General features: G+C 46.5%; 1 protein-coding gene across 2 annotated transcripts in view; it reads right to left on the reverse strand.

The window, feature by feature from the left end:
* LOC119974762 (ALK tyrosine kinase receptor-like) overlaps nucleotides 1–18,633 on the reverse strand; it is a 1,320,646-nt gene that overhangs the window by 97,648 nt on the left and 1,204,365 nt on the right. For both annotated transcript variants that reach the window (XM_038813974.1, XM_038813983.1), the window contains 4 exons: nucleotides 4,926–5,108; nucleotides 2,199–2,297; nucleotides 1,209–1,358; nucleotides 660–758 (listed from right to left, as the gene is read on the reverse strand). In XM_038813974.1, the coding sequence (XP_038669902.1) occupies nucleotides 660–758; nucleotides 1,209–1,358; nucleotides 2,199–2,297; nucleotides 4,926–5,108 (531 nt within the window). The remainder of the gene's footprint in view (nucleotides 1–659; nucleotides 759–1,208; nucleotides 1,359–2,198; nucleotides 2,298–4,925; nucleotides 5,109–18,633) is intronic.

Raw genomic sequence — 18,633 nt, forward strand, 5'->3', positions numbered from 1 at the left:
GACCAGGCAAAATCTTGATAAACCTAGTGGAGTCATAATCATTAGGGACATTTAAGCGACTCTTGGGCAGGAACATGGACAGCAGTAAATTGAAGGGGTGTAGGTTAGGTTGATCTTAGATCAGGATAAATGGTCGGCACAACATCGTGGGCCAAAGGGCTGTACTGTGCTATACTGTTCTATGTTTTAAACCTCCTCTGCATGCACTCCAAAGCCTCCACACCCTTCTGGTAGTGTGGCGACCAGAATTGTGTGCAATATTCCAAATGCGGCCTTATCAAGGTTCTATACAACTGGAGGATGACTTGCCAGATTTTATACTCGATGCCCCGTCCAATGAAGGCAAGCATTCCGTATGCTTTTGTGATTACCTTGTCTACTTGTGTTGCCACTTTCAAAGATCTGTGGAGCTGTATCCCAGAACTCTCTGACTTTCTATATTCCTAAGAGTTTTGCCATTTACTGTGTACTTCCCCTCTGTGTTAGACCTACCGAGAGGAGGAACCCCCGAAGGGACACAAAGCTCTCCAGGAACACCTCTGGATCCTGAGGCCACTTCTTCATGGAAACTGGGGTAGAGGGGCCTAATTTGGCTTGTCGAAATATACTGGATGAATAAAGTGGGTCCTTCCCCATTTCAGCACAATGTTCTAACTTACCAATCATGATTCCTGAGAAGGCGAGCAGCAAGGCTGCTACCACGACGGATAGCACCACTGAAAGTACGAGAGAGAGTGGCAAGTGACCCTCTGGGGGTGCTGGGAAAGAAGAAAGATTTTGAGAGAACTACTAGTAAAACAGCAACTAATTTCATTCCACTCCTTGTCTTCCTTGTTTCCATTCTGTTCCAATTCTTGAACCCATACATTAGCCCCTGTCCCTCTGTACTCAGTTGGGAAAGTTTTCAGAGCGCTAAAGGTTACAGAATTCATCATGACTCTCTTAGCTATTCTTAGGTTGTACAAAGGCAACAATCTTCAGTTTGATTGGGAAGCTTGATGCTCTGGTCAGTGTTTCACACCTGAGATACATCAGTGTTCAACAGCAAAAGGTACGTCACAACACAGAGGAAGGTTTATGCAATGCATCCACTCTTCCAGAAAATAAATTCAACTGTTTTTTTTGGCAATGCAAATGATTAAATGCGTGTATTTGGGGATAAATCAGAAAGGGATTGAAAGAATAACCATGTCAAAGATGATACTCACAAATGCAGGTAACACTGTCAGGGGCCAGTATTTTCCCGGAATCACACAAGCAGATGAGTTCTTCTTTAATTTGGTCAAATACGCAGTCATGTTCACAGTGGCTGCAATTTAAATGCAGCACAATTTCAACCTCCCCATGGCTTTCTGTCACTGTGTGGAGAGAGGAACAGATACACAAAAAGAAACAAAGTGTGAGAGATAAAGGTGGAGGACAAAGGGATGGTCAACAAACCGAGAAACAAAACCACAGACAGGAATAGAAAGTTAAAGACTCAGAGGCAAAGATGAAGAAACAGAACCAGTGACAGTAGGAAGATGAAAAGAAAGAGACAGACTGCAAATGTTTTTGAAGAAAATGACACTTTGATACCAAATCAAATGGGGGTAATCTGGTTAAGGTCACCTATCGATTAATAAATTTCACTGTTTTATTCTCTTGATGAATCACTAGTCATTTGTGAGGCAGGATTAATTATAGAATCCCTACAGTGCAGAAAGGGGCCATTTGTCCCATCGAGTCTGCGCCGACCCTTCGAAAGGGCCACCCTACCTAGCCCCAATCCCCCATCCTATTCTGCAACCCCACCCTAAGGGGTAATTTAGCATGGCCAATCCATTTAACCTGCACATCTTTGGACTGTGGGAGGAAACTGGAGCATCCGGAACAAACCCACGGAGACACGGGGAGAACGTGCAGACTCCGCACAGTCATCCAAGGTCAGAATTGAACCCGGGTCCCTGGTGCTGTGAGGCAGCTTTGCTAACCACTGTGCGCCCAACATCAGGAATATCTGATGATGACTTTGGGACTTAAGTTTCCAATCTCAGGTATTTTAACACCATCATTACTTATACTCCAAAATGCGGTATTGGCAGTATTAAAATATTATCAGATGGAAAAGCTAGGCCTTATGTGCCTTGCAGCTAGTTAATGATAACATGGTATTAAATAATTCAAATATGATGAAACTGCCCACCTCTCTCACATACCTGCCAGTGGTGGGGTGTATATTTCACCCAGTGGACTAATGTAAGAAACACCACAGCCACCATCTTTTTCAGGGAGATTATTCTCAGTCGCATTTCCGCCTGTATATAATCAGACATGATTAATTTCCCTTGCCATTCTTTCATTCATAAAACAATTATATTACACAGTTTTACAAATTTATACAAACACAGTATATGAAATCAAAGTATAATTTTTCAGAAACTCTCTGTAAAACTTAAGAAATCTGATTTTACAAAGTAACCGCGTCAGCTTCTCCGATGCCTCCTTGAAAAATACCCCTTGTGCGGTTTGAATATAAATATCAGGAGCATTTCAGCTTTTGCTGAGTTAGCTTCTCTCAACCAACACAACAATAAATGTGATCTCAGCAACAAAAAAACTCTTTGCTTCCTGTTCCCAATTGCTGTATCGTGTGCCCTGCCAGAAAAGTGTCCATTTGCAGCTTTCAAAGTCAGGACAGTATCGTGCGCAGTAGTGATGTTCCCCATGGATCAACAGCCGGCCACACAGCAAGAAATCCACCGAGGGTCAAAAACCAGTGCAAAATGTACATACATTTATCAAGCATGTATACAAACATGCTCAGTCACAATATTCCATTGTACTGTACATGGGGCCATCTATGATGTTCTGCACTATTGAGCAACCTGGCACTTGGGAACTCCCACAGTCTGGAGACATAGAAACGTGGAAAATAGGAGCAGGAGGACGCCATTCGGCCCTTCGAGCTTGCTCTGCCATTCATTATGATCATGGCTGATCATCCAACTCATTAGCCTGTTCCAGCCTTCCCCCATATTCTTTGGTCCCTTTAGCCCCATGAGCTAGACCTAACTCCTTCTTGGAAACATACCACGTTTTGACCTCAACTGCTTTTCTATGGTTGAGGATTCTGCTGGCTCACCACTGCATGAAGAAATTTCTCCTCATATCAGTCCTAAATGTATCCCCCGCATCCTGAGACTGTGACCCCTGGTTCTGGGCTCCACCCGCCCTCAGGAACATTCTTCCCACATCAATTCTATCTCGTCCTGTTAGACTTGTTTAGGTTTCTATGAGATCCTCCCTCACTCTTCTACACTTCAGAGAAAAACAATCCTAACCGACACAATCTCTCCTCATACGTCAGTCCCGCAATCCCAGGATCAGTCTGGTAAACCTTCTCTGCCCTCTCTCTGAGGCAAGGACATCCTTCCTCAGAGAAGGAGACCAGAACTGCACACAATATTCCAGATGTGGTCCCACCCATGCCCTGTACAACTGCAGCAAAACATCCCTGATAACATAACAAGATGATTAATGTACAAACTGAGACATAAATTTCAAATGATATTACTCCTAACTAGGGCATTTGCAGGTAGAGGCACACCCATTCAGCAGTGACTGCGCGGAACAGATTGCACAGCCTTTGATTCAGTGGCCAGGTCTACGTAGAGTTGTGCCATGTTGCAAGGATTCCTGTAGCATAAGGGTGGCATTGCCCATGACAGTAATGTGAGCTGCCTTCTAAAGGCTGAATTTTATGAATACGTTGGAAGGGGAGGGGGGGTTAAAAATTGGGAGGATGGGGGTGGAGGGCCCTTTGCTTTCTGCCACCATGGCATTCTGCTGGCGGTGTGGAACGTGGAGGATGGCTCTCCAACCCGGATGCCAATAGAGCCAATTAAGAGCCTCTTCTGATTGGTGCTTGGGGATCCTCCCCGCGTTCTTGGGGAAGATGGCGGTCCTTCCTAATTCAAAACTCTGTGATCCATGGTGATTCATGACAATGGTTTGTCCTGCATAAACACTATGGCTCACCAATGTCCACTTTACTTCCTCCCTCACCTGGGCCCCTGGGCCCACTTACCTTGCTGCGACACACAGATCCAGTGCCGAGTTTCTCAGCTCGGTGCAATTCCAGCAATGGCCACCGCTGCTGATGGCGCTGCTAGGTTTGATTAGTCAGCAGCTCTTGGAGGTGGGCGCTCATCCCTTTAAGGGACCAGGACTCTGGCGGCAGCTCATTCATTTCTGGATTGGTCGGGAATCCAGCCAGGACCCTTCCAAATGGCCGTGGCGGGGATGCCCCTGGCTTTCAAGCCTGTCTTTGGGGCCACCCCCACCCCAACAAAATTCTGTTCTTGATGACTCTTTCTATCCCATCCTGCCAAACATGCTACATTGTTATCTCATGTGGAAGTTGTAGCATCGAAGCAAGGAGGGTCAAGCTGCTTGCTCTCACCTCGTTCAGAACTGGTCATCAAACTGAAAGTTGGAAGGTTACAATGCTTCATCTCATCGCCACAGACAGACCCCCTCCCTTCATTTTATTATGTCAACTGCTACCTTTGTCAGGTCATGTTACTTTGGTGACCAATACATGAGAGTATTTACAGGTTTTATAAGGATTACTGACATTTTCTATCCCATATATGCCCCTTGCCCTTAAATGACCGCATTTAAAAAAAAATTACCCATCAGTCACAGCCCTTTGTGTTACCTTGCAAGGCCATGTTTAAAATTTACCGAGGGCTTAGCTATACCATGTAAATAGGTGTGATTCTGCAATATGGGGTAGAGTCAGCTTAGTAACAATCAGCAATGTGCTAAAAATAATACATCTCCCGCCTAACATTTAATCAGAAAATCTGCTCCGATCAGTCACTGTAAACTATGTTCCTTTAGTCATAGTGTACATATGCAGATAACCAATTATAACCAACCTATATACCCTCCGCCCCCTCCTCCTGCTGTGCACGCTCCTCCTCCTCCGCCAAAACCTCCTCTTGTTATCCAGCCCCATTTCTTGATGGCCTGTGGGCAGGACTGTCCACCTTCAGCACCTTCGGTCAGTGACTTGCCAGACCACAGCCAGATAGTGAAATCACTCCAACCGCCACCGCCACCTGTTAAAAAAAACATGAATAATTCACAGTAAAAGAAAATGGCCTCCATACACTTGGTGCATTACACAGTCTAAATCAGTAAAATAAAAGCAGAATGCTGTGGATGATGGAGACCTGAAATCAAGACAGAAAGTGCAGGAAAAAAAACTCAGGTGGTCTGGCAGGGCCTGCGGAGAGAGAAACAGAGGACGCGATCTACCAGCCTCATCGCGCCCACCTCGCTGACGCGATGAGGTCTCTTGCGAGATTTAGGATGCTCGATTGCGAGGCGTTGTAATGTGTATCCCACCATTCAGGGCGGGATCCAGATTCTCATATTCAAGAGAGTACTTAGTCTGACTTGAATATGTCTATCGGAGTTACCAAAGCATGGAATCAAATGGCCTCGTCTCAGCGGGATCGAATGGTCTCACCTCGGAGACTCCATTGTGGCATCGTTTAGCACTCGTTTCCACAAATGTGGACTAGGCATAACAGCACTTGGGGAGTGGGGGGGGGGGTGTCTCCCAGGCAATTGGAAGCCCCCGGGTGGTCTGGCCAGGGAAGGGTGGTACCCTAGCACCCCCAATGCCACTCAGACACTTTGCTACAGCCATCCTGCCACCCCCAGGTAGCACTGCTAGACTGGCATGGGCTCTGCCAGGGTGCCAGGTTGGCAGTGCCAGGTTGCCCATGCTGGCGATTGGGCCTGGGGGTGCTCTGCCCATATGAGTTGGGGCGCAGGGCAGCTTGAGGACCCCCTAATTGAAAAGTTGGGGCGTTGGGGGTGTCCGGCGGTCAGGTAGGGTGGGTCAAGAGGTCGGGCACCATTTAAAAATGGTGCCCCGCTCTCTTCCTGCACTGCAAGCTGAGCTCGTCAGTGCAGGAAATGAGTCTAAGTGGGGTGTCAGTGGCGTGTTCCCCGCAGAGGCTCAAAAAGAAGCAGAGTCCCATTCAATAGCGGGGTCGTTATCGGTGCTGGAAACGTCGGGTAACACCTGGCTAAACATTCGCAAAACACAACTTTTTTTTTCCATTAAATCGTGACCAGAGTTTTTTTTTAACAAACAATTTTATTGAGGTAGTTTTTGGCATTGTAAAAAGTTACAGATTACAGAAATGTGCAAACATCAACGGAAAACCAACACTTCAACCAAACCATAGTGCACATAACCGGTCCTCTCCCATAAACACTAGCCGCCTATTTATCCCTCCTACTCTACTCTAATCTCCCCCCCCACTGACGTTCAATGTCCCGTGAAGAAGTCGGTGAATGGTTGCCACCTTCGGGCGAACCCCAATACAGATCCCCTCAAGGCAAACTTGATTCTTTCCAGACCCAGAAAACTCGACATGTCCGAAAGCCATAGTTCGGTCTTCGGGGGTTTTGAGTCCCTCCATGCCAGCAGTGGCTATCAGGGAAGCAAAGGCCAGAACGTCGGCCTCTTTTTCCTCCTGGACTCCCGGGTCTTCCGAAACCCCAAAAATTCCACCTCTGGACTCATCACCACCCTTGTTTTCAGTACCCGGGACATGACACCCGCAAATCCCTCCAAGTACCCTCTAAGTTTAGGGCATGCCCAAAACATGTGAACGTGGTTCGCTGGTCCTCCCGCGCATCTAGCGCACTTGTCCTCTACCCCAAAGAATTTGCTCAACCGAGCCACCGTCATGTGGGCCCGATGAACGACCTTAAACTGAATCAGGCTGAGCCTGGCACATGTTGCGGTTGAGTTTACCGTACTCAGGGCTTCCGCCCATACCCCGTCCTTCATCTCCCCTCCGATTTGAGTTTCAGTTCCTCCGTCTGGAACTCTTCCCCCTTCATGAGCACCTTGTAAATATCCGAGACTCTACCCTCTCCTCTTTCTCCTCTGGAGATATTCTGTCCTGGATCCCTATTGGCGGGAGGCGCAGGAAGGTGAGACCTGTCTGCGTACAAAGTCCCGCATCTGTAAGTACCTAAATACATTTCCCCTTACCAGCCCAAATTTCTCCTCCAAAGCCCTCAGTCTCGCAAAGTTCCCCTCCAGGAACATATCGCCCACCCTCCTCACCCCAGCCCGCCGCCATGTTCGAAACCTACCATCCATGTTCCTGGAGGCGAATCGATGGTTATCACATATTGGAGCCCAGACCGACGCACCGACCTCCCCTACATGTTTCCTCCACTGGCCCTATATCCGCAGGGCCGCCCCCACTACCGGGCTGGTGGAGTACCTGGCCGGCGAAAGCGGTAGGGGAGCCGTGACCAGGGCTGCCAGGCTGGTGCCCCTGCACGAAGCCGCCTCCACCCGCTAATCGTGATCAGAATTAATGGTTCAAGTTTGTGCACGGTCTAAAAAAAGATTGCATTATTTCACATCTTTTAAGTCTCATTTATTTCTAGTCCTTATTTCTTGTGAAAATGTTTTCTGTTTTGTACATCACTGTTAAAGAGTATCTTGAGTTTACCTGATGGCTCAGTTTCCGTATGAACTGCTCACTGTGGCACAAAGATCTATGGATTAGCTGGTCATTTATCCAATTTGCTGCTTGTGGGACATTGCCATGCATAACCAAGCTACCACATTCTCCACAGCACAACTGTGAGATAACTAATTAATTGTGTAATTAATTGATTGCCAAATACTTTGGACATCTGGAGGCTGGAAAGGTGCTCAATAAATATGTGTATTAACACGTCTGTACGGTCCCAGGCGTAAACCATGTTCTGCGCTAAATTAGCTGATTTATGTTGATTGGCAAAAGAAACACTACAACTAATGTATCATGCTCCACATAGAAGGGGTGCAACATGAGGATGCCACCTCTTGCACATTCCCCTCCGAGTCACTCACCATCCTGACTTGAACCTATATCATTGTTCCTTCGCTGTAGCTGTGCCCACAGTCTGGAACTACCTGTGGGTGTGCCTACAACCACATGGGCTGCAGTGCTTCAGGAAGGTGTCTCACCGCCACCTGCAAGGGCAATGAGGGGCAGGCAATCAACACCGACCTTGCCAATGACACTCACATCTCAAGACACTGCCCAGCAAATTCAATGGAACTACGAGGGCGCAGAAGGATGGGTGAGTAAATTTGCAGACGACACTAAGGTCGGTGGAGTTGTAGACAGTGCGGAAGGATGTTGCAGGTTACAGAGGGACATAGATAAGCTGCAGAGCTGGGCTGAGAGGTGGCAAATGGAGTTTAATGTGGAGAAGTGTGAGGTGATTCACTTTGGAAAGAATAACAGGAATGCGGAATATTTGGCTAATGGTAAAATTCTTGGTAGTGTGGATGAGCAGAGGGATCTCGGTGTCCATGTACATAGATCCCTGAAAGTTGCCACCCAGGTTGATAGGGTTGTGAAGAAGGCCTATGGTGTGTTGGCCTTTATTGGTAGAGGGATTGAGTTCCGGAGCCATGAGGTCATGTTGCAGTTGTACAAAACTCTGGTACGGCCGCATTTGGAGTATTGCGTACAGTTCTGGTCGCCTCATTATAGGAAGGACGTGGAAGCTTTGGAACGGGTGCAGAGGAGATTTACCAGGATGTTGCCTGGTATGGAGGAAAAATCTTATGAGGAAAGGCTGATGGACTTGAGGTTGTTTTCGTTAGAGAGAAGGTTAAGAGGTGACTTAATAGAGGCATACAAAATGATCAGAGGGTTAGATAGGGTGGACAGCGAGAGCCTTCTCCCGCGGATGGAGGTGGCTAGCACGAGGGGACATAGCCTTAAATTGAGGGGTAATAGATATAGGACAGAGGTCAGAGGTGGGTTTTTTACGCAAAGAGTGGCGAGGCCGTGGAATGCCCTACCTGCAACAGTAGTGAACTCGCCAACATTGAGGGCATTTAAAAGTTTATTGGATAAGCATATGGATGATAAGGGCATAGTGTAGGTTAGATGGCCTTTAGTTTTTTTCCATGTTGGTGCAACATCGAGGGCCGAAGGGCCTGTACTGCGCTGTATCGTTCTATGTACGATCACGAGTGGGAGCTTTCAGTCTGAGAGTTGGGCGAGGACAGGATCCTTTTGAATGGTTTCTACCATTGTTTGGCATCCGCTTGTCACAGTTGATGCCTGTACACTATGAAAGTGCATGGTAGCATTGTGGATAGCACAATTGCTTCACAGCTCCAGGGTCCCAGGTTCGATTCCGGCTTGGGTCACGGTCTGTGCGGAGTCTGCACATCCTCCCCGTGTGTGCGTGGGTTTCCTCCAGGTGCTTCGGTTTCCTCCCACAGTCCAAAGATGTGCAGGTTAGGTGGATTGCCCTTAGTGTCCAAAATTGCCCTTAGTGTTGGGTGGGGTTATGGGGATAGGGTGGAGGTGTTGACCTTGGGTAGGGTGCTCTTTCCAAGAGCTGGTTCAGACTTGCTGGGCTGAATGGCCTCCTTCTGCACTGTAAATTCTATGATCTATGAAAGGCTGGTGAGACGAGGTAGTAGAGGACCGCCAGTGCTAATGCACCTGCAACCCAAGACGGTTATGTTCACTGGTGTAATGTTCTCTCTTCTTTCGTTTCCCTTCTTTCCATCAACCGCGCGAGGAACTGGCTTGGTCTCCATTCAGTACTTTGTCACAAGAAAGCGGTCAAACAATCACTGCATGTGGTATCATGGATAGAAATTATTACAATGAGCATTCTTAATGAATTCATGATAATAATCCGAAGAACTATAATTGAAACAATAAATTGTTTCGTATTCCAAATTTCACTTGGTCTCTGACATTTGTTCAAATGAATAGGCAATGCACAATCAATTTAATGGCTGACTGAGCATCTTGAAGTCATTAATGTCCTTCCGACAAGTGGTGTTCTCATGTTGATGATGAACCAGGCTTTCCTATGTACATCAGACTGGATATAGTAAGGTTTTTACTAACTATACCATATGAAACATTCTGCAATAAGTTGTTTTAAGTGCCACATTTATAACAAAACATTCCTTAGCAAGAATAGAGTTTCTGTGATAGGGTGATCAGTCATGTGTGGTGTGATATTAAGACAATAAGCAAAGACAGTTTAAAGGGCAGTACATGACGGAGATTCCAATGTGCAAAATAATTAAAATGCATCAGACAGCAATGGACAATATATTTCGAGAGTGTCAGTGAAGTAATATGGTGTGTGTGTGTGTGTGTTTGTGTCTGCATGAGTGTAAGTGTGTGACTGTGTGTGTGTGTGTTGACTGAGTGTGTGTGTGAGTGAATGACTGAATGAGTGTGTGTGACGAGTGCAAGTGAGAGAGTGTGTGTGCACGTGCACACGTGATTGCAGTGTCAGAGAGCATGTATGTGCATGCACGCATGTGAAATGAAAATCGCTTATTGTCACGAGTAGACTTCAATGAAGTTACTGTGAAACGCCCCTAGTTGCCACATTCCGGCGCCTGTCCGGGGAGGCTGGTGCGGGAATTGAACCGTGTTGCTGGCCTGCTTGGTCTGCTTTAAAAGCCAGCAATTTAGCCTTGTGAGCTAAACCAGCCCCTTGCATGTGCATGCAGTGTGTGAGTGTGTGTGTGAGAGTGCGTGTGTGAGTGACTCTGTGTGAGTGACTGTTTGTATGTGAGTGACTGTGTGTGTGACAAGGTGTGTGAGTGAGAGAGTATGCATGTGTGTGTGTGTGAGACAGCAAGTGTGAATTACAGTATGTGTGTGTATCTGACAGTGTCTATGTGACAATGTGTGCGTACATATGAATATGTGTGTGTGACAGTGTGTGCATGTGTATGTATATGTGTGTGTGAGACAGTGTGTGCGAGTGTGAGTGTGTGTGTGTATGCATGTGCGTGTGCGTATGTGTGTGGCAGTGTGAATGAGTGTGTGTGAGCATGTGTGTGAGTGACAGTGTGTGAGTGAGTGTTGTGTTAGTATGTGAGTGAGTGTGAGTTAATGAAAGTGTGTGTGTTAGTGTGTGTCAGTGCGAGTTAGTGAGAGTGTGTGTGACAGTGAATGAGTGTGTGTGTGTGAGAGAGTGTGTGTGTGACTGAGTATGTGTATTAATGTGTGTGTGAATGAATATGTATGTGTTTGGCAGTGTGTGTTTGTATGTGAGTATGTATGTGTGCGTGAGTGAATGTGTGTGTGATTGAGTGTGTGTTCGTGTCAGTGTGTGTGAAAGTGTCTATGTAAGTGAGTATGTATGTGTGCGTGAGTGAGTGTGTGTGTGACTGAGTGTGTGTGTTAGTGTCAGTGTGAGTGACAGTGTGTGTGAAAGTGTCTATGTAAGTGAGTATGTATGTGTGCGTGAGTGAGTGAGTGTGTGACTGAGTGTGTGTGTTAGTGTCAGTGTGAGTGACAGTGTGTGTGAAAGTGTCTATGTAAGTGAGTATGTATGTGTGAGTGAGAGTGTGTGTATGTGTATAGTTAAAAGTCTGTCATCGGTGTTGGCAGTAAGTGAGTGAGCAATTTGAAGTGATTAATTTAGAGTATGATTCAAGAAATATGTAACTCAACATTAAAAGATTGTAACTGAGATTTTAGCAATAATTTATTTGTGAAATGTGCCATGACATCAGGGAGTGTGCTATTAAAAAATATAAAAAGTAAATTGTGACAGTACAGACAAAGACAACACAGCTGTAGCTTCGCCTAGAGCATGAATAATTATGACAAGGACACCATTTTTTATTTATTCAAGGCCCTCATGCAATTACATTTATAATTTTATCTCATCTATTTCTTGAGCAGTACTCGTGCCTGTTCCATTGGTTTCAGGTACATCATTTAAAATGGTTATTCTTTGAATGTGAGACTTGACAGTAAAGAAATAAATGTTCCGGGGAGTTTTCCCGATTGTGGGCCATTTTCCATGGTTTCTACAGAGTCGTCACAAACTGTCTCAGCCTAACACCATCAGTACAGTTGGTTGATCTGGAAAACCTTGACGAAATTCATCACTTCAGTCTCTTCAGCTATGGTGACAGAAGACGATAAGACATAGGAGCAGAATTAGGCCACTCGGTCCATCGAGTCTGCTCCGTCATTCAAACATGGCTGATATTTTCTTATCCCCATTCTCCCGCCTTCTCCCCATAACCCCTGATCCCCTTATTGATCAAGAACCTAGCTATCTCTGTCTTAAGGACACTCAGTGATTTGGCCTCCACAGCCTTCTGCGGCAAAGAGTTCCACAGATTCACCACCCTCTGGCTGAAGAAATTCCTCCTCATCTCTGTTTTAAAAGATCATCCCTTCAGTCTGAGATTTTGTCCTCTGGTTCTAGTTTCTCCTAAAAGTGGAAACATCCTCTCCATATCCATTCTATCGAGGCCTTGCAGTTTCCTGTTAGTTTTAATAAGATCCCCTCTCATCCTTTTAAACTCCAACGAGTACAGACCCAGAGTCCTCAAACGTTCCTCATACGACAAGTTCTTCATTCCAGGGATCATTCTTGTTAATCTCCTCTGGACCCTTTCCAAGGCCAGCACATCCTTCCTTAGATACGGGCCCAAAACTGTTCACAATACTCCAAATGGGGTCTGACGAGAGCCTTAAAGAGCCTTAGAAGTACCTCCCTGGTCTGTATTGTAGCCCTCTTGACATGAATGCTAACATTGCATTTGTCTTATTAACTGCTGACTGAACCTCGACGTTAACCTTAAGAGAATTGTGAACAAGGACGCCCAAGTCCCTTTGTGCTTCTGATTTCCGAAGCATTTCCCCATTTAGAAAATAGTCAATGCCTAAATTTCTCCTTCCAAAGTGCATAACCTCACATTTTTCCACATTGTATTTCATTTGCCACTTCATTGCCCACTTTCCTAGTCTATCCAAATCCTTCTGCAGCCCCTTTGCTTCCTCAATGCTACCTGTCCCTCTACAGATCTTTGTATCATCTGCAAACTTAGCAACAGTGCCTTCAGTTCCTTCTTCCAGATCATTAATGTATATTGTAAAAAGTTGTGGTCCAGCACAGACCCCTGAGGCACACCACTAGTCACTGGCTGACATCCTGAAAAAGACCCCTTTATCCACACTCTCTGCCTTCTGCCAGTCAGCCAATCCTCTATCCATGCCAGGATCTTACCCTCAACACCATGAGCTTTTAACTTATTTAACAGTCTCCTATGCGGCACCTTATCAAAGGCCTTCTGTAAATTTAAATAGATCACGTCCACTAGTTCTCCTTTGCCTAACTTCCTTGTTACCTCGTCAAAGAACTCTAACAGATTTGTCAGACGTGACCTCCCCTTGACAAAGCCGTGCTGACTCAGTCCTATTTTACCATGGATTTCCAAGTACTTTGCGATCTCATCTTTAATAACAGACTCTAAAATATTACCAATGACCGAAGTCAAGCTAACCGGCCTATCATTTCCTGTCTTCTGCCTCCCTCACTTCTTGATCAGTGGTGTTACATTCGCCACTTCCCAGTCCTCTGGGACCCTTCCTACCTCCAGTGATTCCTGCAAGATCATCACCAATGCCTCCACAATTTCCTCAGCTATCTCTTTTAGGATCCTGGGATGTAGTCCATCCAGTCCAGGTGACTTATCCACCTTCAAACCTTTCAGTTTCCCCAGAATCTTCTCCTTAGTAGTGGCCACTGTACTCACCTCTGCCCCCTGGTCTCCTGGAGCTCTGGCGTCCCATTGGTGTCTTTTAAAGGCTTCCCAATCCTCTGGCTTCCCACTAAACCTCGCCACTTTGTATGCTTTTTCTTTAGCTTTAATGTTGTCCTTGACATCCCTCGTCAGCCATGGATGCCTTGTCCTCGCCTTAGCATGTTTCCTCCTCCTTGGGATGAAATTCTGTTGTGCCTCCCTAATAACCCCCAAAAACTCCTGCCATTGCTGTTCCAATGTCTTCCCTGTTAGGCTCCTTTTCCAATCAATTCTGGCCAGCTCCTCCCTCATGTCTTTGTAGTTATCCTTATTTAATTGTAATTCCGTTACATCTGATTGCAGCTTCTCCCTCTCAAACTGCAGGGTAAATTCTATCATATTGTGGTCACTGCTCCTGAAGGGTTCCTTCACCTTAAGTTCCCTAATTAAGTCTGCCTCATTACACATTACCAAATCCAGAATTGCTTGTTTCCCTAGCAGGCTCTGTCACAAGCTGCTCCAAAAAAAACATCTTTTAGACATTCCACAAATTCTTTTTCTTGGGATCCCCTACCAACCTGATTTTCCTAGTCCACCTGCATATTGAAGTCCCCCATGATTATTGTAATATTGCCTTTTTGACATGCCTTTTCTATCTCCTGATTTATTTTTTGTCCCACATCCTGACTACTCTTTTTACCTTTGCAATTCCTCAACTCTACCCACAGAGATTCTATGCCTTCCCATGGCAGGTTGAAGGAAAAAGTGAAGTCGTATGGGGGTCAAGGTGTACTAGCTAGATGGATAAAGAACTGGCTGGGCAACAGTAGACAGAGAGTAGTGGTGGAAGGGAGTGTCTCAAAATGGAGAAGGGTGACTAGTGGTGTTCCACAGGGATCTGTACTCGGACCACTGTTGTTTGTGATCTACATAAATGACTTGGAGGAAGGTATAGGTGGTCTGATTAGCAAGTTTGCAGATGATACTAAGATTGGTGGAGTTGCAGATAGCGAGGAGGACTGTCAGAGAATACAGCAAAATATAGATAGATTGGAGAGTTGGGCAGAGAAATGGCAGATGGAGTTCAATCCAGGCAAATGCGAGGTGATGCATTTTGGAAGATCAAATTCAAGAGCGGACTAGACGGTCAATGGAAGAGTCCTGGGGAAAATTGATGTACAGAGAGATCTGGGAGTTCAGGTCCATTGTACCCTGAAGGTGGCAACACAGGTTGATAGAGTGGTCAAGAAGGCATACAGCATGCTTGCCTTCATGGGACGGAGTACTGAGTACAAGAGTCGGCAGGTCATGTTACAGTTGTATAGGATTTTGGTTAGGCCACATTTGGAATACTGCGTGCAGTTCTGGCCGCCACATTACCAGAAGGATGTGGATGCTTTGGAGAGGGTGCAGAGGAGGTTCACCAGGATGTTGCCTGGTATGGAGGGTGCTAGCTATGAAGAAAGGTTGAGTAGATTAGGATTGTTTTCATTGGAAAGATGGAGGTTGAGGGGGGGACCTGATTGAGGTCTACAAAATTATGAGAGGTATGGACAGGGTGGATAGCAACAAGCTTTTTCCAAGAGTGGGGGTGTCAGTTACAAGGGGTCACGATTTCAAGGTGAGAGGGGGAAAGTTTAAGGGAGATGTGCGTGGAAAGTTTTTTACGCAGAGGGTGGTGGGTGCCTGGAACGCTTTACCAGCGGAGGTGGTAGAGGCGGGCACGATAGCATAATTTAAGAGGCATCTAGACAGGTATATGAACGGGCTTTAACAGAGGGAAGTAGACCTTGGAAAATAGGAGACACGTTTAGATAAAGGATCTGGATCGGCGCAGGCTGGGAGGGCCGAAGGGCCTGTTCCTGTGCTGTAATTTTCTTTGTTCTTTGTCCTGATCCCATATCGCTCCTTGCTATCGATTTAACTTCATTCCTTACTAACAATGCAACCCCACCCCCTTTGCCCATCTGCCTGTTATTTCAATAGGACATATATCCTTGGATATTTAGATCCCAGCCCTGATCCCCTTGCAGCCTCGTCTCTGTGATGCACACATCGTATCAGCCCATTTCAATCTGCGCAACAAGCTCATTTACCTTGTTCTTCATAGTGCGCGCATTTAGGTACAACACCCTCAATCCTGCATTGAGTGTCTCCCCTTTCACACTCTCCTCAGCCACTGTACCCTGTACTGTGTCCCTTTTTGATTTTTGACAATGGCTACTCGGCCTTACACATTCCCCCTTACTGCTTTTTGTTTCTGGCCCCGTTTTACTTCTCTCCGATTTCCTGCATCGGTTCCCAACCCACTGCCACATTAGTTTAAATCCTCCCCAACAGCACTAGCAAACACATCTGGACATCGATATCGGTTCCAGTCTTGCCCAGGTGCAGACTGTCCGGTTTGTACTGGTCCCACTTCTCGCAGAACCGATTCCAATGCCCCAGGAATTTGAATCCCTTCCTCTTTCAACATATCTTAAGCCACTCATTCATCCTATCCATCCTGACATTCCTACTCTGACTAGCTCATGGCACTAGTAGCAATCTTGAGATTAGTAACTTTGAGGTCCTACTTTTTAGTTACCTCCTAACTCCCTGAATTCAGCTTGTAGGACCTCATCCCGTTTTTTACCTATATCGTTGGTGCCTATGTGCGCCATGACGGCTCGCTGTCCCCGTCCCCCCCCCCCCCCCCCCCCCGCCTCCCCCCAGAATGTCCTATTATTGATGTCCTATTATCTATATTATTGATAAGGCTGACTCTGACTCTGTCCCTGAACAAATCCATGTTGGGTTTCTCCCTTGATCACTATCCAGAGTAATTTTTATTTTCTAATCTAGGGGCACTGAGTTTAGTTTTAGAAGTCCTAAATAACTAAGCATACAACACAATCAAATTCCACATGAGGAATATGGCCAATGGTGTTTGTCTTGGATCATTTCGGCCTCTGTCAGAAAATTATGTCCTGAAATATTTGGATGGCAGGGGCTTGACCTCCCCCCGCACCCCCACCCCGCACTATCCAGGCAGTCAATGGGGGACACATCCCCGTCGACTCTAACAGGCCTACTGCCATTTTATGCTCAAAGGAACGTTGATTGGCAACATGCCGGATTGATGTTGCCACATGGAAGGAACTTTCACCTTGGAGTGCTGCTCTCCAGCCCATTCAGGTGCAGCGCCGCAGTGGCTGGAAGAAGCATTGCAGTGCCGTACAGGGAGCTGTTATGAAGGCAAGTGGCATGGGTCTCAAGGAGGGGAGGGAAGAGATTGCCTGGGGGTTACCGGGGAGGGGGGCGTCGGGCGACTGGGTTATTGGAGTGCGGGGAGTGTAGGGAGGAACGTCTGGTGGTGGCCAGTACTTTGAGGGGACGCCATCCTCAATCAGAAGGGTGCTTCTGATGGAGGGCCCCCCTCCCCCCACCCGGGACAAGGGTGGGATTCCCGTCTGTGACCCTGCCTCCTCCATCTTGAAATCGTGTCCAAGTCAGTGCGGGTGGGATCCCAGAAGGAATCCCGTTTATACAATTTAATGCTCCCCACTCTCCCCCCACCCACCGCCATCTCAAAAATGGCTGGGGGGGGGGGGGTGCGGCGGGGTGTACGGTGGGGGAGCGTAAAATCCAGGCCCATTAGTTTGTGGCCTTACTCCAAATACCTAGACTGACGTTTTAGTGCAGTCCCGCAGGAGTGCTGCACTGTCTTGAGTTGCCAACTTTTGAATGAGGGGTTAAATCAAGGTCCTATCTGCCATCATACATAGATGGAAAAGGTCCTGAGACACTTTACCCCAAGAAGTGTAGGGTGTCTTGGTGTAATGTTTCCCATTCACCAGTTGGGTAAATAATAACTGAAACTTCTATTTACATATAACAACAAGATAGAGGCTTGTAGCCTTGTAGCTGTGAATCAGCTTCCAGGATCGAACTGATACAGAAACCTGCGCTTGCTCGGGTGATCCCCCATCCTGATTGGTTACTCAGGCCTTAAGATCTTATCGGCAGATCGCCCCTTAAAGGGGACAAACACCACGTCCCTCCTGCTCTATGTTATTTTGTACATTGATAATAATGAAGTTACTTAGTCTCCAATAATTAAAAAATTCAAAACATGCGATCGGTCCATCGTAAATTGAGTCTTTCAGGTAGTTTCTGATTTCCAGTAGAGAGGTGTAACTCCTCTGTCGGGGCTGCTTCCACTGGGATGCTTTCTGCAGAAGCCACTGTACCCGGCATCTCCTCAGGTACTGGTAACTCAGCTTCATCCGTTTCCATGGGGACGACAGACTCACCTGTCACAGGCTGGCTCGGTACTTCACTACTTCGACAGTCAACAACGTTTCCAGCTGACAACATGGTTTCAGGTGACAGTGCTGGCTGCTGGGACAATTCGCATCCTCGTAAATGGGTCTGCAAGATTCCAGATGATTCCTCCTTGGGTATCCACTTCATAAGACAAAATGTCCTGGTTTTGATACAACTACTCCTGAAACCCAACTCAAGCTGTTTCCAAAGGTTCTGACATGCACGGCTCCCTCCACTGAAAACGACCTTGTTGATTTTCCCGAATCATGATTTTTCTTCTGACTTCAGAAACACACGACTTGCTCTGGTTCTAAGACACCGACACATTAACAACTCTGCTGACGACACTCCCGTTGTAGAGTGCGGAGCCATTCTATAGCCCAGAAGGAATTGTAATAATAATAATCTTTATTGGTGTCACAAGTAGACTTACATTAACACTGCAATGACATTACTGTGAAAATTCCCTAGTCGCCACACTCCAGCGCATGTTCAGGTACACTCAGGGAGAATTCACCTAACTGAGATTCTGGTCTCCAAGGGTCTCCCCTGACTGTTCTTTAAGGCCCCCCTTGAAGGTTTGGTTTGCTCGTTAAGCCAGTCTGTTAGGTGCTGGGTGGTAAGGCGCAGTTTGACGTGCTTGACATCATTTAAAGAAGTGACATTTTGAAATTCAGCACTCACAAAGACCGTTCCGT

This window comes from Scyliorhinus canicula, chromosome 1 (genome assembly GCF_902713615.1).
Source record: "Scyliorhinus canicula chromosome 1, sScyCan1.1, whole genome shotgun sequence".
Taxonomy (NCBI): domain Eukaryota; kingdom Metazoa; phylum Chordata; class Chondrichthyes; order Carcharhiniformes; family Scyliorhinidae; genus Scyliorhinus; species Scyliorhinus canicula.